Here is a 27378-nt window from a genome sequence, read left to right as displayed (position 1 = left end):
TAAAGGAGAGCCCGCATGGAAACGAACACGTGGGAGCCTCCACAACAATTAATGACAGCACTCTGTACAAATACACTGTTACATGAAAGCGTATTGTATTCGGTGGAATGATCTGCTTACAAATAGCGGTCAGCTAGCTTGCATACACCATACCAAGGCAGTAAGGTTCCCATCAACCCAAATATTACGCATATATGCATGCCACAAAACAACCCTTTCCTAACAACCGCAATAAAATGTCGGACATCTGAATATAGATCTAAATACTTAGCCTTGGTGCCAGTGTGCTGCCTTCGCATGAGCAGCCACGTAACGAAACTTGGTCTTCCTCTGCCTCGCAAAAAAATGAAGCCTAACTCATATGGAGAAGGAAAGAAAACATTTCGTCATATACAGCACTGCTGCACAATTCCAAGAATGTTCTACTTTTTAATCAAGGATGAATCAAAGAAAGGGCTTGACCGATATTGTCTCTAGACACGTCTCTCAATAAAAGCCTTAAAAAGGCATTCACACGCAAAAATAAGCAAAAACATGTTTCCATTATGTTCCAATGCTTCTAGCCATGAACACCAGTGCCTTATCGCAGATTCCACCCTGCATGGTACAGTATTCCACAAGGCCTTAAAATGTATTGAAAGGTGTGTTGCAGGACCTTTTCTGAATACACATTTCGTCAAACATATAGTGCATGCACGCCCGGGTGCCGAAAACAAAGCTCTTTGCTTATCATTAGTTCAAATTAAGGAAAAACCTATTTTCAAGAGAACACACCTTCAACCAGAGCGGCAGTCTCCTGATTTATGTTCACACGAAACCAAATTATCTATAGCCCTTTTGGGATGAAAGGGAAGTTAGGTTAAATGCTTTGTTGCGGCTGCTGTGAAGGCAACCACAGCGTTTAAACCTGCTGAGCTTCAACCAGTGCAGCAACTGACGACTGTTCATATGTGCTTATATCATCTGCTATCTCGGCCAAGGTCCTCTGGCGACGACTTTGTGCGGACTGCTGAAGTTTCTGGATGCGCTGTTGAAGCAGCTGGTATTTCTTTCGAGGCTGGGGATAGTTCATGGTGGCAGAACGGCGGCCAGTACAGGAAGCTGCAATATGCATTAGAAGCAATTGAAAGAAATGCGTGCCAGACTGTATAACATCTGAGGTGAAAACCGAGTAGACACATTGACCGATAACGTGAGAAGTTGGGCGAGTTGGTAGGCATGCATGCTAAACGAGCGCGAAACAACAAACGCGGAAGAGACGACAGCATAACACAAACGCTGGCGTTGTACTGTCTTCTCTTCCGTGTTTGTTCTTTCACGCTCGTTTAGCATTAATACATTAGCCGAACCTTGCGCTACCCGTATATCACTTGCATAGTATGCATTTTTCAAGCATGTAATAATCACCTTTGTAAGCTCATAAATAAGCGCAATAAACGGAAAGTGGACATTTAAAGAAACACTAATGAACACTTCTATTACTGTTTGATGTTGACAATTCACTTAGAACTTGTACACTTTATTTAAAGTTCTATTCGAGCACTATATATAAAAAGTGCTATAAAGGCCCAGATCGAGCAAGTGTATTCTATCAATGTATTATAAAACGTAACAAAAACGAGAACTGAGAAACGCCAACGAGGAATTCAAAGCATGCTATGGGCTCGCAGAGGCGCGAGACGTCACCACCGTATCGGCAGCGTCGTTTATCAACACTTCTTTTGACATACTCTTTTAATGCAGTCACGTAAATCACGTAAAACTATGGTTCATGCGCCTACACATAAGTAACAACTCCTCAAGTTAATTAATGCAGTCAGTGATGCAGTTAATGCTGGTAAATGCAGTGCAGATTTTCTCTTCTTGGGCTCCAAGATTACCCCGGAAGGAGACTGCAGCCATGAAATTAGGAGACGCCTGCTTCTGGGAAAGAGAGCCATGGTTAGCCTTGACCGCCTAGTAAAGAGCAGAGACATTAGTCTGCCAACCAAGATCCGTATAACTCGTGCTATGGTCTTTCCAGTTGTGATGTATGGATGCGAGAGTTGGACTGTGAAGAAGGCTGACCGCCGAAGAATTGAAGCGTTTGAATTGTGGTGCTGGCGGAGACTCTTGAGAGTTCCTTGGACTGCCAGAAGATCAAATCAGTCGATATTGTCGACCATAAACCCTGACTGCTCATTGGAGGGTCAAATTCTAAAGTTAAAGCTCAGCTACTTTGGTCATCTGATGAGAAGAGAGGAGTCGCCGGAGAAAGATTTGATGTTGGGAAAGGTTGAGGGTCGCCGGAGAAGGAGTAGGCAGCGAACGCGATGGTTAGATGGCATCCTCGAGGCGCTGCAGATGAAGTGATGTTAGGAAGATAGAGACCGGAAAGTGTGGCGTGACATGGTCCATAGGGTCACGCAAAGAGTCGGACACGACTGAACTGAACTGAACTGAACCGAAATGAGCAGGAAGGAAGATTGTGCAGAATGCACGCCGATAAACAAATTTAGATGCATTTAAATTTAAACAAATTTAAATGCTCGCTTGCTCACCTTCCGAGTTAAAATTCCAAAGCGACGTAGCCAGGCCGTTCGAGCAGTGCATGCCGCCCCTTGCCGCGACGGAACGTCTCTCCGGAGAAGCGCTGACGCAACACCGCCCGAGAAGCTTTGCATGATATAAGCTTTACCACAGTCAATACAACGAATCGCGCCTACGTCTGATACATTAGAAACTACTGTCATGTTGTGTGGTTCTTCCAAATAGTAAGAAGAAGACGTGACGATATGTTTCCTCCATCCGTGCGACGATACAACGAAGACACCGTTGATCCGTGATCTTCCCGCTCAGTCTTTTTATATAGTTCCTGTTTCGCTCTCTCCATCCTTACTTCCCTCAAGCCGTATATGATTTTTTTCCGGACAAGGGTAAGGTAATTGCTGTTTTTTCTCTCCACACCAGTCTTCATCCGCGACGTACAAACGAAGGCCACGTAAAATCCTTACTGTAATGGGAGTTAGGAAGGATACTAGAGGCTAGAGTTTGTCCTATCTCAGAATACATTCCTCTGCCGAAATGTGCCGGCGGCCCGAATGAGGTCATATTTACCGCTGTTTAAGCCCGTATTTTGCGTTCTCAATTTACTCATGAGAAGCCCATTGAGGAATATTTATTTATTCGAGCTTTCCCTCAAAGTACTAAAAGAGTGCGGAGAAGCTTGGTGATGGCTTCATGGACGGTAATATTTCTTATTTTCGTTCCTTTCGCCTTCATCCTACGTAGCCTATTCTGATGCCACCAAAGAATGTTTCTGCCCGCCGGGGTGGCGCAGTGGTTACTCGGCTACTGTTCCCAAGGATGCGGGATCGAATCCCGGCTTCGGCGGCCACTTTTCGATGGAGGCGAAAAGCAAGGTGCCCGTGTGCTGTGCGATGTCAGTGCACGTTAAAGAACCTCAGGTGCTCGAAATTTCCGGAGTCCTCCACTACGGCGTCTCTCATAGCCTGAGTTGCTTTGGGACGTTAACCCCCCCCCCCCCCCCCCAACCAAAGAATGTTTCTAGGGCTTCGCTTTCAATAGAGTTGTATTTACTTCTTGAAACAAAGCGTTTCTAGGTGGGAAATGTGCTGGTACCGTTAGTCACGTCATCATTTGCTCATCACCCGTCGCTGTGCTGTGCGGGGAAGCCTGACAGCTGTCGGGGTTTTAATCGCTTATTGCACCATTCCTTGAAAGGATAGCGCCACAATATTTCGCGTACTGAAACTGCAAGCTATAATCATTCAACCACTCAAAGTACATCGAAGTTTAAAACTGGTGCCGGTTCCCTTTAATGACCGTAAGCACGCCGTTCCGCTTTTGCTCTTGTGCAACTACCTGTCTTTAGAACAGATGTCACGCTGCCGCCAGTGTACTGCATGCACAGAGTATCTCACGCGCTGACGATCAACTGAGGTTTATTGAAGATCCAAATATTTCTTGAAACAACTTGTCACTGCAAGAAATTTAGGTATCCAAACGGCATGTGGGTGGAAAGATATAGGCCATTTCCTTCTCTGATAGTGAGAAGGAAGGGTTGCTCGTGCCATGATTATGAATGTGGAAGGCCTCCATTACATCGCGCGACAATATATCACTGTGGCGAAACAAAATGCGCATGTTTTTGTAGTCTGGGGTACATTTGCACTTTTTTGCACTTTTATATGCACTTTATATGCACTTTTATATGCTAGTGGAGGGAAGTCGTCTTGGTTAGGGGCATGATGGGGTTGCTCATGATACTTTCTAAATTGTGACGAAGCGTCATTTGTGCTCTACCGATGATCCTTTTGTAGTGGACTGTCGAGAATTAGGTCGTCTTTTCTGTTTTTGTTTTGAAATATCCAGCTAGTTTCTGAGACTTCTCCTTCGATCATATGCGGCTTTATAGTCCTTGGTCTTGCTGTTTTTATAATGGACATTTCCGCTCAAATGAAGGGTGGGTTTCACCGCAGTGGAATCACAATAAGCGGAGCAATGATACAATTAATCTTGTTGGTTATGTTGGGCTCAGCATGTTGGGCAACGTTGATACTTCGCAGGGCGACGGCAGTTCAGCACTTATTGTCCATATTCGGGCACCTAATGCACTTCAAGGCGTTGGGCCTCTCAGGGTTGCATCTACGCGAGACGCGGCAGAAAAGAGTTATGGGGGTGCATTGGTGCCCTCGAACGTTGTTAATACTGATTCTGTCTCCGCCATTATGGGGGCGGACAGGATAGTATACGTCATGACGGAGGAAGCGCGGAGGAGGGAGGGTTATATAGGCCAGACGTACAACGCGTGAGCATCGACTGTCCGGCGCTGCTGTGTCCGAAGACAAAGAAGAGAAAACATTATTGGCTGTTTTGGATGATGTGAAGCAATTACCCATATCCATCATCGGCTGTTATGCATCGCAGACCCGTGAAGTTTGAATTAATTTGTTTGAAGCATATGGTGCGGGTCGTACCGAAAAGAGCGCACATTTGCAATAAACAGTAGAGCGTACCCAAGAAATCACAAGGCGCTGGATAGAGGTGGACGAGGACTACGCCTGTAGAACTGGCACTATAAGAAAGAAACAACACTGTAGCCGTGACCCATTTTGTTTACTGTGTCTTCGATGAAAAACTGCTTCAGGTGCTTCCTTGTGTCTTGCCTCCGATTTCTTTGAAGGCACTCTGGTCGGCGATGGTCTGCAGGATCCACTCCTTGTAGACGTTGATGGGCACATAGATTCCCGGCATGCCCTGGGCGCAGCCTACGCCGTGCGACACGATGCCCACCTGGATGTATCTGTGGGCCTGGCGGAACATCACACCGGAGCCGGAGTCGCCCTGTGGCATGCATGTAGGGGGTTCATAGGGTTGGCAATTAAAGCCCTAATAATCACATGAGCAGATCACATGAATGAACTGGTTACGCATTTAAATACGTCATCGTTACTTACAGATTGGTCGTATTGGTGATGCCACCAATGTATGGTTAATAAATACATCGGATAACCTTACACATGATCGCGGTTCTCCTACGCGTACATGATACCTTTCTCCCCGAACAGTATGCGTTGAGTTTTTTTTTTTTTAAATTCCTTTTGGTATTGACCTTACGCTGGGAACTCGGGAGCGCCGTAACTTGATAATATATGCCTTAATGTTCTAAAGATATTTTAGTACAGTGCGATAGTTTCCGCGAGCTGTGACGTCAGAAGAAGGCACAGAGAACCTCCAAGTGTGCTCACAAAGCGATGACACATTCGCTGCTCTATCGTCCGTAGCAAGCGGACGTGACTCGTCGTGGTTTTGTGAGTTCTCAAGTGAGGTCATACACAGGCCACTGAAACAGAAACGAAAACTCTTGGCGAAAAGCATCAATTTAATAAATTATTTAATATGCGCTGGGTACATGTATTATCCTTTTGTCCTGGTTCTAATGTGATTTATTCTGTCATCCAGTGAAATGGTGTCCTAATTTTTTTTGAATAGCAAATTTTCGCGTCGCAGATGCATCGAACATGAAATACTCATTTCATGTGCACAAATTGCGAACATTAACTCACTCTAATAATTCCTTTGTAATAAACGCGGCTTCCTCGTGGTTTTTTCGGTCAGTTACTGTTTTCGAAGGACTCGTTTCAATTCACCTGGCAGGCGTCAGTGTCCTCCGCATAGGCGCACATCATGCTGGACTTGTTGAAGCTGTACGACTGCAGCTTCTCTGCGCATTCAGACTGTTCGAGCACCTGCAGCTTGGTGTAGCGCAGTTTATCCGATGGACCCCGGCCTGGTAGGTTGCGTAGGAAAAGGAAGAGATGCGCGGATTGCAAGTTAACGGATTTTAATATGTCAAGAAGGAAAAAAAAAAAAAGGAGAACATCCGAGCTAAAATTGTAATATTGTGCAAGAGCGGTGTTGCATGTGTTTTGATCATGTTGTGCGTAGTTGGCTAAAATGAGGCACGCATTTGTCACCAGTTAACTTTCTTCTTTTATTGATTGGCTACTTGACTGCAGCACTATACTGAGTGACGTCGTAATTACTCCGGCAACGCGTTGGTATGCAGCCGTTGACCAATCGCGGTTACTCGATAAGCGAGACAAGATGTTCCACGGAGTAGTAGCCTTTGGATTAATACTTTCGCATTAAAAGAAAAAGGCACGCCACAGATGAGGATTGACTGCAGATTAGTTTTGATCACCTGGGGCTACCAGACTGACACTAACGGGAACGGGATTTGGATGTTTTAGCATCACGCGATGGAGAGTGCATTATCATCATTATTTTTTGTCAAGAACAAGGCTTTTCAAGCCCCACGAAACTGCTTAACATCGAAGTACATGTGGCGACACCCTACACTTGAAAATAAATCCCGCTCAAAGCTGCATTTCCGTGTCAGCAATTCACACCTTACGGAAAGCTTCAGGCAGGGTGCACTGAGGCATTATTGCACCCTTTTATTGGGTGCAGTGCTGCTTGCGGCACGTATTAAAAAGATGCATCAATACCTCGATGCACCCTTTCTAGAAGGTGTGAGTCATATACACGTAAAGAGTGCGATTTTGTTTAGGCAGTGTATGCGAATTCCTTCAACTGCACATCGTGATGTGAATTCTTCGCCGGCTATGATTGGTTCATTGCTTTCATTGTCGAAGTATTAGAAAAGTGGCTCTGCGAGTGTAGCCAAGAATGCGATGAGTGGCACAAAAAATGTGTCGCATTACGGACAGAAAGACGACGAAGAGAAAGCAAGGAGTTTTTTGCCGCGCATTTTGTGCACAAGCCTGCGTGTAGCCGTTGCATTCAATAAGTTTGAACCGAAATTTTCAGCGGCATGCGTACTCGGAAGTGGCTCCTCTGATTGGCCGGGAAGTTCTGGTGAATACAACTCATAAAAATGACTCAATCTTCTCTGGTTCTGGGCCTCTCGGATGTGGGAGAATATATACCGTGAACTTTAGCTCTGACATTGTCAACGACGCAGCTGCCTTTCCGCGTGAAATAAAGAATATCGGTTGCAGTTCTTGCGAGCTATGATCTGCTCGTGCAGGCAGCGTTTAGCTTAGTTTTCAATTTCATTTTATTGTCCATTGAATCAGCACCGCAGCCTTAGTACTTTTTGCTTTGTAGCCTATTGTGCGCCTCAGTTGATACCAGAAATGAAACGTCACTTCGGGCGGCGGACAAGCAGTGGATATGACCGGCTTAAAGAGTGTACAACAATAACTGAGCCGTGGCTGCTATAAATTCATCTGGAGATAATTGGGAGGCGCTTTGGTTCGTCGGCGGAATTAATTCGCCTGATGATTACATGAAGATACTGTATAAGGGCGTACTTATGGCGCTCAAAACCCCACCGAAGATCTTGGCCTCACTTTTGGGAGTCATCATCATCAGCCTGACTATACCCACTGCAGGGCGAAGGCCTCTCCCATATTTCTCCAATTAACCCGGTTCTGTGCTAGCTGCATCCACTTGACCCTTGCGGACTTCTTAACCTCATCCGCCCACCTAACTTTCCGCCGCCCCCTGCTACGCTTCCCTTCCCCTGGAATCCAGTTTGTTACCCTATGCGACCATCGGTTATCCTCTCTTCGCACTACATGTCCTGTCTTGTTTGGGAGTAGCAGCAGTTAAAGTAAGTTTTGCGGAGGAAGAAACAGGTCTACGCACGGAAAATTTAGCGGATTTTTAAGGTAAGCTTGAGGGAAATAACTGCTGGTATTTTACAAATTTATTTTGGCTTTCGTTTTGCATCAGGTTGAGAGTGTTTCACTCCCCTAATTAAGCGATGGCTGCGTTAAGGGTGGCTAGTTCTTTGATAGTGATTTTAATTATCAGCTTCGTGGCATGCACCGAAGTACATTCGAAATATACATTTCGATCCAGGTTGGAGTCTGGATTTAAGTGCTATGACCTCAACCTGGTCTTTGAATACAGAGTGTACATGATGATTGGGGTGCGCTCGCAGCAGCAACAACTGAGCCTCTTGATTGTCATTTGGGCGGCTGATGGGCTGTAGAACCATTCTTTGTAACCGCTTTCGGGTTGGTAGATAAGCACGGGACAGAGCGACGAATAAGCACTTTTGTAAGCGCCTGGCAGTACCACAGCGTGCTCAGGTTGGGGTTAGCGTTCTCATGCCGGAAGCAGATATGCATTGACCCAGACCCTTCTTATCTATGTGTGCCAAGTCTCCTTTATACTGTGCTGCCGCCTTTGCAGAAATTAACAAGGATATAGTTCACTTCTCATTCGTATAATGCAGCCTTTATGAGTTCCCTAAAGGTCACAAGAGGTTGAAACGTGGGGAAGACTGCTCTTGCTTTTCAAAGAATTAAGACGTCATGGGTGACATAACTGCTTCACAATAAGGGCTCAAACCATGCAGCCTGGTTACGCTTGGCAAAGACGGTACAGCCTTTGTCAAGAGTGTAGAACCCAGGGGGTCTGCTTCTGAGCCACTTCGTACGGCTTGTGATGCACTTCCAGTGTTTCGAATCTCTTGTTTGTGTGAAGATTTTTATCCCGCCCTCTCCAATGGGAAGGACCTACACTAATGCTAAATCAGCTAAACCAGCTCCACTACTTGGCTCAGAAGCAGACCTCTCGGGCTCTAAACGTCTGACAAATGCTGTACGTACAGTCTTTGTCAAAAGTTTAGAGTCCAGGGGCTTTGCTTCTGAGCCACACCGTACGGCTCGTAGTGCATTCTCAGAGTTCCAACTTTACCGAAGGTAAGGATAATTTTTGTCCTACCCTCTACAATGTGAACGACTTGCACGAATGCTAAAAAGGCGCCACTGGACGGATTAGAAACCTTGGGCTCTAACCTTTTGACAAAGGTGCACATGCAATATATATATATTTATATATATCTATATATATGCGGCCTTCGCAATCTCTTTTCTTTGTTCAAGAGAAGGATGGTTCAAAAGGAAGGATTTCAAAGTACTGATTGAACCAGTACTTTGAAATCACCATCAGATAAATGAACTGCTATCAAGGGCAGATGCCTATATCCAACCTTACCTTACGAGCTCAATCATGACCAGATTGCGCTGGAGAGTTTCCCAATCGAATACTGTTGTTTTATTACTATCTTGCAAATATGCCTGTGCTTTCCTCTGACTGCCATATACTCTGTATTGCTAATAAGAGATTGTAGGGTATCCGTTCGGCATATTGTATGCATAACCCAAGTTCATATGGATTTTGCAGCTCCTTATCTTTCCTAATTACAGATAGAATGTGACTAACTCGCTGTTGTGCTCTGTTCTGCTCTATTTTGTTTTTCAGTCTGATATCTACAATTTTCTTTTTCCCTAAGTTTAGCCCTTCATTAGAGCTTCATGGGTCAGTGCTGCGGTTGCAGATTAGCCAGGTGCAGGGATGCGGTGGCCTCTATGACTCTGTTACATGTGTTCGACGCCTATAAATAAAACTTAAAATACAGTGTTACGTTCTGCCTTTCAGAACTGACTCACAAGCGTACAGATGACCACTATAAGATGAGGTAGCGAGTCACCGTACTTTTCAGTATGAAAGTCAGTGCCACTCACTGCTCTTCTGGACACCCCACCCGGCCACGGTGACCATCTTGCCGGTCAGGTCGCCCAGGTTAAAATCCAGGCAGACGGGTCTGATCTTGAAGCCGAAGTCGAACGGCTTGGGCACCCGAAGCACGGCGATGTCGTCGTGGTACTGGTCCTCCGAGAAGCGCGGATGTAAAGCCACTGCCGCGATGCGGGTCTTCACCGCGTGCTTCGACGTGGTGTCGGCGGCGCCGTATACGCCCTCGATCTTGGGTATTAGCTTGTGCCCACTACGTGGAAATGGTTGCTGTTGTTACCATAGTCCCCATTAGCATTGCCAAGCATAAGGAAGAGAGACTGAGGCATCAAAAGGATGACATCTTTCTTCAACAAGGCTGAAATGTTCTGCCATATATTCCTACCATCCTCGGTATCAGAATTTTCCCACTGCGAAAGCCTTCTTACTGTAGAAATCATCATCATCATAATCATCGAGTGGTAGGGGAAGGAAATACATATCTGTCTTTAGAAGGACTGCAATCAAGACATTATTATTGTGCCCCTTTTTCTTCTGTTGCTCAATGAGTGACTATTAAAATGAAGAAGATGCTTTTCTTACTTAAACCCCCTTTTTCTTAACTCCCTTGAGATTAAAAGAGGCTTGTTCGAAACAAAGGCTCTGCATGTCGACATATTAAATGGCGCAAAATGGAACTACCACAGGGGGGACGAGAGTAAGTAGACCGTAGACCTCCTCACGCTTCTCTCCACATTTGTGCTTTTTAACGTCTTCCAAACGTCTACAGATAAACTAACAAAACTAAATATTTTAGCAGCAGTCTGTAACTTTCTTCGCTTGTCGTGTATCACATGTTGCGCTGTTAATTTACGGATCACATCTTGATGCGTATGACGTCTCGTCAAATACATCTACCGGTGGCTTCTTACCGCATGACGCAGTGACCGGCCGTCAGGATGTGCCACCGCGATATGATGGCGCCGCCACAAGTCGACGGAGACGATCCATTGATGTACACCAGAAGTCGCACCTGAAGGACACATCTCGTGTCAGTATGATTACGACCGGCCTACCTGCTTTAGGATAGTGTGTGTAGCTCGAAAAGGACACCCTTACGTTCCGCACTCTTTAGAACTGCAGAGAAGGGACAGTAGAGACTTTTAAATTAGCGCTACCACTTACCCCTACCGTTCGATCGTGCGTAAGCAGCGCAGATGACCCCGGGGGGGGGGGGGGACAGCAGACTGCGTATTCGCTCTCTTCCTTACATGTTTAGCTCCCTAGTGAAAAACACCATATGAGTCACAATAACCTCATACAGATTTCTCATACTAAACTCATACTAATCTCAATAATTTTCATATATTTCTCATATGGTGAATGAGTTTAGTATGAGATTATATGAGATTTGTATGAGATTAGTTTGTGTTTAGTATGAGAATTTGTATGAGGTTATTGTGAATAATAGGGTTTTTTCACTAAGGTATCTCTTCCTCACATGTTTAGCTTACTATCTCTACTTTACATGTTTAGCTTACTATCTCTTCCTTACATGTTTAGCTTACTATCTATTCTTGACATGTTTAGCTTACTATCTCTTCCTTACATGTTTAGCTTACTAATCGGTTGAAACGGGTAGGTATTCGGTTACGTGTGAAACACCACTTGTATGAAACTCCGGGACACCTTTTGTTTTACACCGCCTGGGCGAAAATTTGCAGAAATGAAATAAGCAAGCGGCATGCCGGTATTTTTTCTAGTTGGAGACAGTTCAATATTCCACCCAACAGCATAGACAAATTCTCATTGATTGTTGGATAACGACCTCGCCTTGTAACATGATCATACCCCATGGGTGTGGAATATGAAGGGGGAATCACCGTGGCTTAATGACATCAACAGCGGTGTTATAAAAATCGGTCGACGCCACTGACTGAAGGGTATCCGTCGACTTTAGCATGTTTGAAGTATTACAATGGTTCCAAATGGCGTTTACTCCGCAATACTAAAAAAGCTGATGTGTATAATGTGCACTTGCGACTTTTCACAAAATAGAGTGATATTTTGCTCAGTTTCTATGGTCCCAATATCCAGCTTCCTAAACTGGCTTAATTGCTCCTGTTGCTGGAGTTTGGTTAAGTATTTTTTTCTTTAAATTAAGTTCTTCATCGACCCTTTATAGAATCTGAGAGTAAAAATACACTCCAGGTAGTACATTTCCCTCCGTCTGAAGCAACAGGCTAGCAACACAGTGGTGCCCTACTAGAATATATAGAGAACATGGAATTTTTCGTAGTGAAAGTATGGAGCAGCGCGGAGTGTCGCTAAATGCTCAGTTCCAAAATCGCAGGGTTCGAATTTTCGTGCACGAAAATCTTTACGTGTCTACGGGGATGATTCAAAACGTTCACCAAACTTGAAACTATAGCGTGCTGAAATTTTTCAACTCACGAAAAAAAGAAAGACTTTAATTTGATGTGACGGAGTTTCGGCGGGAAAGTTTCGAAAATTTCGTTGTGCACGAGTGGTGTTTCAGTGCCGAACGCTGACGTGATCACACTATACGTAATATCATACAGCACGCGTCACTACGCGCAAACGCCTTCAAATGTGTAAGTGTAAATTTGGGTGGATTAAGAAGCTCCTTCATTTTCTTTACATTTGCTGTACCAGCACTGAACATTCTTACCCCTGTTAGGCACGCAGGTACATAAAATGCGCACACTAATGTAAATAGAAGCATCAGAGTATCGCATAGAGGAAGCGAATCGATCAAAGTTCTTAGAACACAAGGTTCTTTTTTGAACACTATAGGCGGACACTTACGGCGCCAAGAAGCCACCAAGTTCCTTAAGGGCGTATATGAGACCCTTCTTCATTTCGAGCTTCGTGCATGTTCGTAATCACCCCAATTTGTGGCTCGGAACCCGACCCCGTGATCTGGGAACTCATGACCAATCGTCTACAGGCTGCATGGCGGACATTCAATGTGTCTTAGGCTTATTTCAAGCAAGGCCTTTCCGTTCTTTTGCTATTCCAAACATGGCAAGAAAGAGAATTTCTACCTAAACAACAGCGAAAAAAGAAAGCAATGCCAGGTGCTTCAGACTTACCATCCAGGGGAACATCCCCTGACTGGCGCGCCGCCCGTTGATCACCCTGGTCTCGAAGAACACACCGCATTCTATAAAATCCGCAGTTCGAACTCGTTTTCGTCACAGCATCGACAGCACTCACTTCTCGCGACACAGTCATAATCGTATATCGGGCCGACAAAGCAGAAAAGCGAGCACCATATTGCAAAAGCTCTGCAAAGACCATGAAAGTGAATTTCCGTTCCGCTTCTCTGATTTTAACAAAGGCTGTGAAATTTGGTACAAAAAATCAGGTCACACCCTATATTACAGTTTTCGTACACCGGATTCTACCCGCTAGCAGCTAAGCTCGTAAGCTCGGATCTACAATTTGGGCGCCAGCTTGAACCCCGCCAGGATTTCTGTGGCAGTTCAGTCCAGCTTCATGCTCTGGAACGAACGGCTAGAACGTCGTAAAGGATTTGAATAAACGTTTTTTTTTTCGTGGACGCCGGATTTCTACACAGAAAGACGTACTTTCAATGCTCATTCGGCTAAGTTCACGAATAGGCACATATGAAAGAGCTGTGGTGAAATGAATTAGCTTCCTCGTTCTTCATACAAACTGAGCACAAACGAAGGCTCAGCGTTAAACCGCGGATTTCGTTTGAAGCTGTCGTGGAAAGGGTAGTTAACGTTCGCATGCATCTATCCTCAAAGGGAGGACGGTCTTGTTCTGCGAAACGTCTTAACGACGGTTTTTATTGCTTATTTTTACATTGAGGAGTCCGAGCACTTTCAGTGACAGGCGGTTTCTGGCACGAAAGAGGTGCGCTAAGCTCCCTGCCGGACCTCGGGTATACGCTGTGAGCTGCGGGAACCGAATATTTGCGAGCTTCGTTGCTATGGCTTTTGGATCGGCAACAAATTTCCGCGTCGTTTGCTGTTTTTACGGTATTCGTTGCATCTTCAACCTTTGTACAATAGGCTTTGGTGTCGGCTGCATGGGGATGCTTGATTTAAACTATCTTGACTCAAGTTTCAGGAGGCTGTCTTTCGAGGCAACGTATAGAAAAGGCTAACAGGTGACCTTCACTCGGAAGGGGCTGCCCCGCGACAAAGCGAGGTCAGTACTTCAGAGCGTTACGATGACATAATAAGTAACAGGAGATGTGAACTACACCGCAAAGAAACCTCCGACCTCGTTTAACCTTATAAGTCAAGTTGCTATATCTCTGTATAGTTTCGTAAACATGGCGCGTATTTCTGGGAACTCTTCTATCGGTTGCTGTTTCAAGAGACTGCTAGAAAACGATCACTCCTATGTGTAGGAGTTTATGGTAAGAAAGGTTTTCGGTCAATGGATTTGTGGGCATTTGAGTCCTCGTAGCGTTTAAAGGTCTGGTGGCAACTTTGTGCGGTCACAGGTTTCAGCAGCAGACTGTTACAACTACAGGTGACGTAGGCTATATGATAGAGGCTGCGAATATAATTTGTCATAGCGTTGTCCCTCTGATAACAAAACATAATGTTCAACTCACGTTTTTCGTTTTGAAACGCTTCTACTGTTAAAACCTGCAAAACAAAACCAAAGTTAGTAAACTTTCTTCGAATAAATTATGGTAAGTGTGAGGTAGTTACTGTCTTCAGCGTTGGCTAATATAAGCACGCAAAAATTTTGAAAACTGTTTGAGGGAAGATGATACGCTTGGCATAAAAAAAAAAGCCCGAAGTGGCATACCCCAATTCGTAAAGCAAGCTTTCGCAGTGTCCCGGCCATATCCCTAGTGAAAAAATCTATTTGAGTCCACAGTAACCTCATACAAATTCTCATACTAAACTTGTACAAATCTCATATATCATACAAATCTCATTCAACGTATGAGAAATATGAGATTGTATGACATTTGTAAGTTTAGTATGAGAACTTTGTATGACGTTATTGTGACTCATATGTCTTTTTTCACTAGGGATGCGGATCACGCTTGCGCAGCAACAGCGTTTGTGACGCATCTTCTAACGACAATAACGAAAACTAGTATTTTATACACATATAACCACATGCCGCTGGGGCTCATGGCATATGGACCCTTACTCATGCTTGTGCAAGTACCCATCTGATCTCTGTCGAACACGTGAGGAAATTTCAAACGCGGAAGTATAGCGTACTGTGCAATATTTAGGCCGCACTTAGCGTTAGATGAGAGAAAACGACATCCGCAGGGATGATGAAGCCAACTAGAGGATGGCTCTCGCCCAGGTTATTCGATAATGTCACATGATTAACAAAGGCGGCTGCTCATTTCTCCAGGTCTCTGGCAAAAACAATTTAATTGATATACGAGAGGAAACATCGATCCCTAAAATTGTTGCGCCTGCGTTGTGCCAGCCCATTTCAGGCGACATTATTGTTTTCGTTGTGCCAGCCCATTTCAGGCGATATTATTGTTTTCTTATTTTGATTATGGCCTTAATGCATTTGCAGTATCATTGGCTTATAGTGCTTAAAAATAAATTATTTCGTTTTTCTTTACTGTAAAGGGGCACAAAATCTTTTAGTATTGGGCTGTGTACTCGTCGCTGTGGTGCCATCAACGAATGCTGCTGCTGCTTTCCTTCATATATATATATATATATATATATATATATATATATATATATATATATATATATATATATATATAATAGAGCGAAGGGTACGCTTCATTTAAAGAAACATTTTATTAGACTCGACGTTTCGATCGGAGACCGATCTTTCTCAAGAGTGAATCTTCTTGGATAGTGTTGCGGCTTTTTAAGCATTTGGACATAGACCACACCTGGGTAGGAAAACAAAACGTGGGAGACAGAGGAAAGAGACAGATACAGTAGGGAAGGATGATGTCCAGGTGTGCCATCGCAGGTGCATCGCAGGTGCTGGACAGGCCTGTCGAACTGCGCTGACACAGGTGCCTGGATGCATAGTCTCTGCTGCGAAAGAATGCGGGCTATTTTCACTCTTCCTGGCCACGACGGCCGAAAAGTGGGAGTAGGGAAAAAAAATATAAATGAATAAATAAATAAGAAAGAAAAAAAGGGGGGGGGGGATGGAGGTGGTTAAGGAAAGGTGTTAGCTTAAAAAAAAAGAAAAAAAAGTGTCGGAAGCAAGCGAAAGAAAACAGAAAGGGGGGAGGGCGGTAGGAGGTAAGTGGCTCTGACAAGACCAGAACACACCAACACTTTGGTATTCAAAAAAGGTGATGACCTCAGACGACTTGGCCAGGTGTGCACATTTCCTGTGTTCGTGATATCAAACACAGGAAATGTGCACACCTGGCCAAGTCGTCTGAGGTCATCACCTTTTTTGAATACCAAAGTGTTGGTGTGTTCTGATCTTGTCAGAGCCACTTACCTCCTACCGCCCTCCCCCCTTTCTGTTTTCTTTCGCTTGCTTCCGACACTTTTTTTTTCTTTTTTTTTTTAAGCTAACACTTTTCCTTAACCACCTCCATCCCCCCCCCCCTTTTTTTCTTTCTTATTTATTTATTCATTTATACTTTTTTTTTCCCTACTCCCACTCTTCGGCCGTCGTGGCCAGGAAGAGTGAAAATAGCCCGCATTCTTTCGCAGCAGACTATGCATCCAGGCACCTGTGTCAGCGCAGTTCGACAGGCCTGTCCAGCACCTGCGATGCACCTGCGATGGCACACCTCGACATCATCCTTCCCTACTGTATCTGTCTCTTTCCTCTGTCTCCCACGTTTTGTTTTCCTACCCAGGTGTGGTCTATGTCCAAATGCTTAAAAAGCCGCAACACTATCCAAGAAGATTCACTCTTGAGAAAGATCGGTCTCCGATCGAAACGTCGAGTCTAATAAAATGTTTCTTTAAATGAAGCGTACCCTTCGCTCTATTATTTTTTAAGCGGCCAAGTACGTTAAATGTTCTCGCATCCTATATATATATATATATATATATATATATATATATATATATATATGAAGGAAAGAAGCCAACATTTGGCGAGGTCAAGGAAAGCATTGGGGATTGTACTTTCTGTGTTTTTCTAATTTTTTACGTCGATAATCACATAAATTAGTAAAGTAATCTGTTTAGGGGAAAGATAATTAAACACAATGTAGAAGGAAAAACAACGTGCCTATGGTGGGAACCGAACCCACGGCCTCCGAATATCGCGTCCGGTGCTCTTCCAACTGAGCTACATCGGCCGCTTGTCCCACGTGATACTTTCTTGGGTTGTACTGTTGTCTGTATACGAATCTTGAGAGTGTTCACCAGCGCCACTCTCAACCATAGCGGTGGACGTGGAACGTCCTGAGTTACCGCCAGCGTCACGTAGAACGTGATCAAGAGCGAGGGCGAAAGCTGTGCTAGAACCCTTTTACGCTACCTATGGCTTCAAGACTGTCAGAACCGAGACCTCCGTAAGCTACAAGCAGATAAATGAAGGGGAAATGAGGGTGCTCGTTATAATACATGAAGGAAAGAAGCCAACAGTCGGCGAGGCCAAGGAAACATTGAGTATTGTACTTTGCCGTTTTTTAAAATTTTTACTTCGGTAATCAGATAAATTAGAAAAGTAATCTGTTTAGGGGGAAGATAATTAAACACGAAGTAGAAGGAAAAACAACGTGCCGATGGGTTCCAACCCACAACCTCCGAATATCGCGACCTCCGAATATATATATATATATATATATATATATATATATATATATATATATATATATATATATATATATATATATATTGTGAGCCCTCCACGGATCTTCTTTCATTTGTACATACCATGATCTTCGTCTTCCTCTTGTACATACCATCATCATCGTCCCGCGGCGCCGGCTCCGGCGCGCGCTTGGGTTTCTCCATCAGATTAAACGCTGACACGGCATACCTTGCCTTGCCTTCACGACCTTGCCGTCTGGACCTGGCCTTCTTTCAATATATATATATCGTTACTTATCGGAAATAAATTGTTTGCTGGTTGTTCAAGAAGAAAGTTTACAAATCTAATCAGTCGCGTGGTCATGCTGTCACGGTTCAATATCTAGATATCTTCTTTACCCGTGGCATGCATTCGATCCTGCCTCAGACGCATCAAGGCCGCCTTGCAATCTTTGTGCGAACCAATCACCGTCGTCACTCTCGCATCGGGCTTGTTACGTTTTGCGCGTGATTGGACAAGTACAAACACGCGCCGCTTCTACTCATTGTCACCGAGAAAGCCGATTCACCAATCCGAGAACGTTCGGCGAGAATATTTTATCTCCAAAGCAATAAAAGGCGTTTTATACTCACGGATAGGCCCAGCAGCAACAACGCCGATACGACAGTGGTTCGAATTCCGGCGCAGACCACGTGTGTCTCGCCTACTCCACCAGGCTTTGACACCGCCTTAGAAGGCTTAATACGTTCACTTGTCATGTTGTTTATTTGTTGACTTCGCCGAGGGTTTCCTTTGTGTCCCAATGCTTCCGCAGGGGGCTGCGTGAGAAATGCGAGGCGGCTGTCATGTTTTCGCTCGTTTCCCTTCTTAGCAGGACGGCACGCGACTTCTTCCGAACCTCCGGCTTCTGGCGCGTACGTGATGGGGCTTCTAACGAGGCGATAGAAAGCACTCCCGGGTCCCCCTTTATTAATCCCCCCGGAAGAAGGCGTTGCTTGTGAAGGAAAAGCGGCGGTACATATTCGCCGTGGTGCAGATGTCGCTTGAATACATTCTCCGCGGGCCGCTTGCAAATGACAGGTAATCCTTGCACGCCACTGACTTCTGGAAGGCTTTACAGATGCTTACAGCCACTTCTGTCAAGCCTACGTAGGGGCGGCCCGTACGGTATATGTTGCGGAACGCGTGTAGTTCTGCCAAGATGTCTTTTCTGGATGTCTTTTGTGGGTCAGAAAACGGACCGCTGTTCCATAGACCCCTGACCGGAGAGCTGTTTTGAGCGGCTCTCGATGGAGGATCGGCAGCGAGCGATAAAAACAGACAACAGCAAAGAAGCAGATGATGACCGGGAACATTTGGCTTTAAGAAGCTTGTAATAATTTCCTATTATTAGAAACGGACAGGCTGTCTGGCTACACTCTAAACGAAGATGAGCCTATAACCCAGTCGAAAAAACTACAGAACCGTGTCAGAAATATGACAAAATATTCTGTATTTCTGTCGTAAACGTCTGATTTTAGTTTTGTAGTTTTTCTGTAGTATAGTTTTGTCGTCTGTAGTTCTGTACCACTTTTATGTTGTTACTACAGAAATGTCTGATGTTACTACAGAACGTTCTGTTGTCACAACAGGCTTCCCGTCAAAACCCCCACAGAAATTCTGCTGTAACAATAGAAAAATTTTCTGTAGTTTTTTCCAACAGGGAAGGAAGGAAAAAGGGAGTAGATTGTCCTCTAGCGCTCACCGTATTAGGTCAGGGCATAATGCACGAACCCTGGGGCACATTTTCATCATTAGAAATACGGAAGCGAATTCTCACTTTAAAATAAGGGAAGTTTTAGCAATCACCAAGATCTTAAATGAGGTTTCTATGTCTTACATCTGGCTCAGTGGTTAAAAGTCTCCATTCATTCTTTATTACATAAATGAATATTATTTAGGAAGAAAATATCCTCCATTTATCAAAGTGTAGCATTCTTTACGGTTATTGGTGAAAATCTCCTCCTGGGCTTGGAGAGAATTACATGCCCTTACGAGGAAGTGCGCTAGAGGATAAGCTACTCCATTTTTACTCCCTTATAGACTTTTTTAGAGTGTGTAGTTGATGCTACGAACTTTAAAAATCGTCGCCTGTGTGCGCCTGTTTTTGATATATATATGCAGTCATTCCGCGCTTCTGTAATAATGTTGTAGTTCAGTGCTTGTGTCGTCGTCTTTTCTCTTTCTGTCCTCAGTCCGTGTGTATCCCAGTCGAAAAAAACTGCAAAACATTTTCTGTTGTTACGACCGAATATCTGTGCGGTTTTTGAAGGGAAACTTGTTGTGACAACAGAACGTTCTGTAGTAAAATCAGAAATTTCTGTAGAGACAACAGAAAAGTGCGACAGAACTATGGACAACATAAATATACTACAGAAAAACTACAGAACTACAGAAATGTACTACAGAACCACAGAAAATTCTGATGTTTACGACAGAACTACAGAATATTTGGTCGTATTTTTGACACTGTTCTGTAGTTTTTTTCGGCTGGGTATAAGAGCAGTGAAATACAATGAATTACTTAAATGCACGAATTTTAAAATATAGCAGAAAGATCTGCTATACTGTTGAATCATCCAATCACTTTTCTCGCACCCTTTTTGCATCTATTGGGATCAATTTGCCTTTACCACACGCATGACTGTTTTGATCATGATTACGGTAGCGGGAGAAAACGATTGACCTGATAAAAAGGCAGCTAGGCCGTCACCACCGAGAATCTTACTAGGACGGTGCATGCCTTATCTCTCAGCAGCGAACGTCACATGAGATTGTGAATGGGCAATAAAACGTCAGCAAATGAATCTGTGCGCACAAGCTTGGGAAACGTGGCGAGGGGACACCAAGTGATTAGACTCAGATCTGAGCTCGTATCTTCATTTGCTGGCACTTTATCGCCCATCCGCAGTCTTGACGTATAGGCTGCTGGGGTGTACTGGCCTTGTCAACATCTCGGTGGTGAAGACCAGACACAGTTTGAGTCGCAAGTTTTGTGCTTGCTTGTACAAAGACGTTGAGAAGCTTGCGAACTCACCTACGTGGCTTGCCCTTTCAGGTAATTAAGAACGGACATTCTCAGGATAGGCAACAGGTGGACTCCGTGCTCTATGGTGTTTCAGCCATGCAAGGCCCTTTCCTTCACAGCGAAAGCAGAGCAGCTGTGTGGGGGTAGGTTCTCCCTTCTCAGCATGAATGCGATTCTCGCTTGAAAGTTCTACTGGGAAGCGAACATTGTGCGAACCACATTGCGTTGACGTCGTTCTCGTGATATAGCGACGGCCTTTTGTGCGAAGTTCAACTGTCTTGTGGCCGAGACGAACGTTGAACTCCAAGTAAGAGTTACGCGAAGGGGACAAAGACGGTGAATAGATAATAGGACACGCGCGCACGAACGCAGCTTGGGTGTTTCTTATTGTCTTTACGCCATTCATGTCTCCTTCGCTCAACTAATGCGAGCTGAAATTGGGGAAATGAAATGTAGTATGCGCTTCTCTAGTGACGCCTGTGATGAGGTTAAAACAATTGGTGGGGACGTTAAAGCGCTACGAGATGAAATAAAAAGCGTTAACAGGTCAGAACGAACACCCAAAAGCAGAAAAAGAGAGGCTTGAAAAGAAAGTCGACCAGCACGGACGATATCGGAGAAGTAATCACCTAGAAATCAGGGGTGCACTAGACAGGCCTGACTCCACCGCAGTGGTAAGAAATCGGTCAAATTGTGTGAAGCGGTAACTGATTAATGCTGATATCGACGTTTGACGTCGGGTGCTCACGGCTTACGGTGAAGGTAAACACATCATTCCACGATTCATGCCGTGCGCCAAGCCTAACGCCTTTCTTGCAAAGCAAAAAACAAACAAACAAACAAACAAAAAAGAAGCTGTCATCAGAAGACGTGGGATTTGAGGGCACAAGCGCTACTACCATTTACGTGAAGGAACACTTGACATGGCATAACAAGCAACTCTTGGTGTTGCCGTTTCGGAAAAGGAAGAAAGCTGGATGGAAATATGTATGCGGGTAAGCTCGGGTAGACTTTGACTTGGATTTCCCCCGAGAGTACAAAGAAGGCAATCGAAAAATTATGATATCCCTGGATTGACGCACCGTTATTAACACGCATCAAGAAGACGACTAATATAATCAGCCAACTCCTCGAATGCGAAGGCGGCGACTTGTTTCAAGAATTTAAAAAGCATTTTAATAAATTAAACATTGATATCAAGACAACGAAACGCTCGTATCGAGAGACAATGCTTTCTAGGATATGAAAGGATCCAGCAAAGATGTAGAAACAGGTTAATTAGTTTACCGGCAGAAACTCATCGCTGGTTAAGATAGACCAAATAGTAGGTTGTTTTGGTTTATGAGGTTTAACTTCCAAAAGCGACTGATGCTTTGAGAGAAGCCGTCGTGGAGGGCGTCGGAAATCTCAACCACCTGGGGTTCGGTAACGTACACTGACATCGCACAGCGCACAGCGCACAGGCGCCTTGCTCTTCACCTCCATCGAAAAACGGCCGCCGCGACCGAGATTCGATCCCGCTTCTTTGGGAACAGTAGTCGAGCGCCGTAACCACTGCACCACTGCGGCGGGGCGTAGACTAAATAGTACTCAAATGTTTCATAGAGGGCTGATATTGATGAAATCAACTATTTTTTAATGCGGCCGTATCCCAGCCGTCTGCACTACTGACCCTCACGCCGAATCGATTTGTTGCTGAAGCCAAAACTAATGCTTCATACACCTAAATGTAATGTCGCGAATAGGTATAATGATGTTGAAGTTGAGCCTGTAAAGCGCGTGTCAGTAATAATCAGCCCGTTGCTAGCCCGTCTCATTAGCTTCCCGTTTTCTGTTGGGGTCTTCCAGGATAAACTAAATCTGGACAAAGTGATTCCCACTCACAAAGGAGGTAGAACTGATCACATTATGGATTACCGGTCAATATCAGTGCCACAGGTATCTTTATAAGATTTACGAACTATCAGTAAACAACCGGCTGTCAAAATACCTAGCCAACTATCATGTAATATCATTTTCGCAATATGGTTTCCAGAAGAATAAGACAACCTTGGAGGCTGTCCTTATTGCAAAGTAATTAGAAATTTTGATGACCAGCTTTTCACCTTAGGGATATTTCTTGATCTGCGCAAAGCTTTTGACTCTGTTGATCCTGAAACATTAGTATAAAATTAGATTACCATATGATACCGAATAAGCTGATGGAGTAGTAGGCGCCAGGGTAGCTTTGCTTAGGAGAAAGTCGGCTTTCTGCCAGTGTTGCAAACAATGACAAGGCCATTATTGGTGACATTATTAGTAGGAGACATTTGATAGAAGGGGCAATGCAAGCTCTACGTCGGGTCATTTTCTGTGAACCTACCTTGGACGCTTTTTGACAACGCCGCATAGAACATTTATATTCATTTTTGAACCCGGATCTCCCGGTGTGGTTTAGAGGCTGATGTGCATAGATTTGTTTTTAGACCACGCGGTCGCAGGTGCAGCTAGGTAGAAGCGAAGTGTGAAAAAGTCAGTATGCAGAGAATTTAGTGCACGATAAATGAGTAGATATGGTCGAGGTTGGCCATTGGGTTTTATTGGCAGGAAATACTGGAGTGGGTTGCCATTACCTTCTCCAGCGAATCACATTTTGTCAGAACTCTCTGCCGTGACCTGTCTATCTTGGGTGGCCCTACACAGCAGAGTGAGCATCAAGGGACAAGAAGTGGAAGCTGTGACAGATTTTCTCTTCTTGGGCTCCAAGATTGTCCCGGAATGAGACTACAGCCATGAAATTAGGAGACGCCTGCTTCTGGGAAAGAGAGCCATGGCTAGCCTTGACCGTCTAGTTAAGAACAGAGACATTAGGCTGCCAACCACGATCCGTATAACTCGTGCTATGGTCTTTTCAGTTGTGATGTATAGATGCGAGTTGGACTGTGAAGAAGGCTGACCGCCGAAGAATTGACGCGTTTGAATTGTGGTGCTGGCGAAGACTCTTGATAGTTCCTTGGACGGCCAGAAGATCAAATCAGTCTATATTGTCGACCATAAACCTTGACTGCTCATTGGAGGGTCAAATTCTAAAGTTAAAGCTCAGCTACTTTGGTCATCTGATGAGAAGAGAGGAGTCGCTGGAGAAAGATTTGATGTTGGGAAAGGTTGAGGGTCGCCGGAGAAGGGGTAGGCAGCGAACGCGGTGGTTAGATGGCATCCTCGAGGCGCTGCCCATACAAAAATGGTCTATGTACTTCAATGGAAAAGTTTATGGCTAGCTATGTCTGTCTATGGACTTTTATAGTCGGCTATAAAGTGCCATTGAAATATCTATAGGCAGCTATAGAAAATTCTATACCACTTTGTCTATAGCTTCTCGACCATACAAAATCTCTTTAGCTAACTACAGAAAACCATATGTCCATGAAGCTATAGACTATTAGTCATACAGCTATCTTTAGCTGTCTACAGAAATTTGAATGGCTCTAAAGCTACAGACGGCAAGCCATAGAATCAGTTTTAGCAAGCTATAGAAAAGTTTATGCTCCTGGAGCTATAGATTATTAGTCATTCAGTTATCTTTAGCTGTCTGTAGAAATTTGAATGCCTCTAAAGCTACAGACTGTGCGCCATAGAATCAGTTTTAGCAAGCTATAGAGAAGTTTATGTTCCAGAAGCTATAGAATATTAGTAATAAAGATATCTTTAGCTGTCTATAGCAATTTGAATGCCTCTAAAGCTACAGACTACAAGCCATATAAGCTGATTTAGCTGGCTATAGAAAAGTGTATGTTCCTGAAGCTATAGACCACTAGTCACACAGTTACCTTTAGCTGTCTATAGAAATGTGAATGTCTCTAAAGCTACAGACTACAGGCCATATAAGCTGCTTAGCTGGCTATGGAACAGTGTATGCTCCTAAAGCTATATACTATTAGTCATTCAGTTATGTTTAGCTGTCAATAGAAATTTAAATGACTCTAAAGCTACAGACTGATAGCCATATAAGCTGCTTTAGCTGGCTATAGAAAAGTGTATGCTCCTGAAGCTATAGACTTGTAGTCATACAGTTATCTTTAGCTGTCCATAGAAATGTCAATGCCTCTAAAGTTGCAGACTGCAAGTCATATAAGCTACTTTAACTGGCTATAGAAAAGTGCATGCTCTCAAAGCTATAGACTAGTAGCCATACAGTTATCTTTAGCCGTCTATAGAAATGTCAATGCCTCTAAAGCTACAGACTGCAAGCCATATAACCTGTTTTAGCTGGCTATAGAATATTGTATATACCAAAAGCTATAGACCAGTAGTCGAACACCCTTATATGAAAGTACATATATCGTCGGTTCGAATCCCTCGTGCGACTTGTACTCTAGCTTGATTAAGAGTTGTGTGCTGTGTGCAACGAGAAACCGTATGTCATCAACTACAACGCTGTACGACAAATGGGTTACGCCACAATCTTGGTATACCTGGTGGGCGCACTGTCGCCGCATGGAGGTACGCCTGCAGTGAGTACCTTTGACCCATGATGGTTTCGGTAATGGTGACTGATGGCCAATTTTCAGTTATTTGTTCATCAAAATGAACGTCCGAAGATATAGAGCATGACACACATGCACTCTTGCGCATGAACAAACACACGCACGCACATACACACACACACGCGCGCGCGCGAATATTCTATAGCTGACTATAGAAAATGCTAAAGACTGCAATACTTGCATTAGGACACCAGAATCAGTCCAGAGGTTATGGACTTCTAGAGCAGGCTATAGCTTTTTGGGCCAAATATCCATAGCCGACGGTACCAGGGATTTTCTATAGCTGGCCATAAACGTTTGTATGCGACCATAGAAAATGCTAAAGACTGCAGTACATAGGGAGCCGTAAGTCTATAGAATAGGTTAAAGACTTCTATAGAATCGACTATAGAAAACCCTAAAGACTACATAGGAACGGCTATAGTTTTTTGGGCCAAATATCTATAGCTGACCATACAAGGGAGTTTCCATAGCTGACCATAAAAAATGCTAAATACTGCAGTAAATAGGGAGCCATAAGTCCATAAAACAGGTTAAATACTTCTATAGAACAGACTATAGAAAAACCTAAAGACAGCCATAGAAGCGGCTATAGATATTTGGGCCAAATTTCTATAGCCGACCATACAAAGGATTTTCTATAGCTGACCATAGGAAATTTTTGTATGGGTGCAGTTGAAGTTATGTGATGTTAGGAAGATAGTGAGAGACCGGAAAGCGTGGCGTGATATGGTAGATAGGGTCACGAAGAGTCGGACACGACTGAACGACTGAACTGAATTGATGGTCGAGGTTAGTCGGTATCGTCAAGCTACGGCGTGCCGCGCAGTCCTCAACATAAATTGCAGGAAAAAGCCATCCAGTTTCGCGCCAAGACTAGCCTGGGGCTGAGCCTAAGAGTTCTTAGGCGGTGCAGTGAACATGTTCTTACTCACCGGGCGACTTCTAGAGTGCAGTGGCTCAGTCGAGGGACTTCGTGGAAGTGGGAGACTGAGCTCAGGCACCCCGTAGAAGACATTGCAAGCGCGGGGGCCTCTGTGCATACTGAGCTCGCCTGTCACTCTTCAGGCCTGTAAACATACACGACGTGTATGGTAGGGTGCGGGCAAGAGTGGAAGCGTGCTAATTAGCCGGGACAGTTATCCGTGTCCTCTTCCCGTCAGTACCAATTAAAGTCGAGTATGGGTGTTTTTACATGTTCATGCGATAGCCGAGTATGCACAGATTATCAGACCGTTGCGTAGGCTTTGCTTCTACCTAGAGAACGATGATACTTTTATTTGTCAAGGCTTGCGTTTGACTCTCATCAGCTTTCAAATTGTTTTTATGCTGTGATTTAGTGGAGGCCACTGCGCAGTTAACTAAGCTAGGCTAACAAACTAAGGGTGCGCGCTTTGCTGTAGACTCGTAAGCGGCGGAAACATGCATGATCCCAGCTTCAGTGTAGGGGTCGCCTTCTCACTCGGCATTGCTTTGGCGCTTGTGACGTGATCGTGCTAATTAGGAGTTCCACCGCAGCTCTAGATTCAATTTGTGCCGGCACTTCGGACTTCCTTTGCCGCTTCCAGGCTGCGACGGGTGGTTTCCCGACATCTGGAAGGCGTATTTTGCTGGCGTGACGTTAACCGTGAAGGCCTTGTTTCCGCCAAGATGACGCTACTAGGGCACACCTGACGCGAAGGCTTCTTTTTGTGCTTTGCGTCTTTTCCTTTTTCCTTCATTGGGCTCTTAGTCGACCAGGAGGACGGATCCACATGTTTTGTGCAGCGTACCGTTACGCTTGGGTCGTTAGGGTTGGCGCGGCGCCGTGTGCTTCATTTTTGCCCGGGAGACTGCTTTATATCACTCGTTCAGCGACGCTGCTGCGCCGACGTTCGTGACTTCGTTCCATCCACGGCTCCGGAGAAGCAGTCCAGAGCATTTGGCTTTGAGACTACAGCGAGTCCTGTAGTCTCTTGGCAAAATAATAAAATGAACAAACAAAACTGC

At 44.5% G+C, this 27378-nt stretch overlaps 1 protein-coding gene across 1 annotated transcript; it reads right to left on the bottom strand.

Annotated features, from left to right (window-relative positions):
* Positions 1–901: 901 nt before the first annotated feature.
* LOC146172966 (trypsin alpha-like) lies at positions 902–13202 on the bottom strand. The gene is made up of 6 exons (XM_084585096.1): positions 13173–13202; positions 10989–11089; positions 10068–10330; positions 6153–6292; positions 5169–5346; positions 902–1101 (listed from the first exon to the last, which is right to left on the bottom strand). The coding sequence occupies exons 1-6, from the start codon at positions 13185–13187 to the stop codon at positions 902–904; spliced, it is 897 nt and encodes a 298-aa protein (XP_084441222.1). The 5' UTR covers positions 13188–13202.
* Between the last annotated feature and the right edge of the window lie 14176 nt (positions 13203–27378).

This window comes from Amblyomma maculatum, chromosome 11, assembly GCF_055883805.1.
Source record: "Amblyomma maculatum isolate TAMU_Amacu chromosome 11, ASM5588380v1, whole genome shotgun sequence".
In the NCBI taxonomy this organism is placed as follows: domain Eukaryota; kingdom Metazoa; phylum Arthropoda; class Arachnida; order Ixodida; family Ixodidae; genus Amblyomma; species Amblyomma maculatum.
This window is presented reverse-complemented; position numbering and strand designations above follow the sequence as displayed.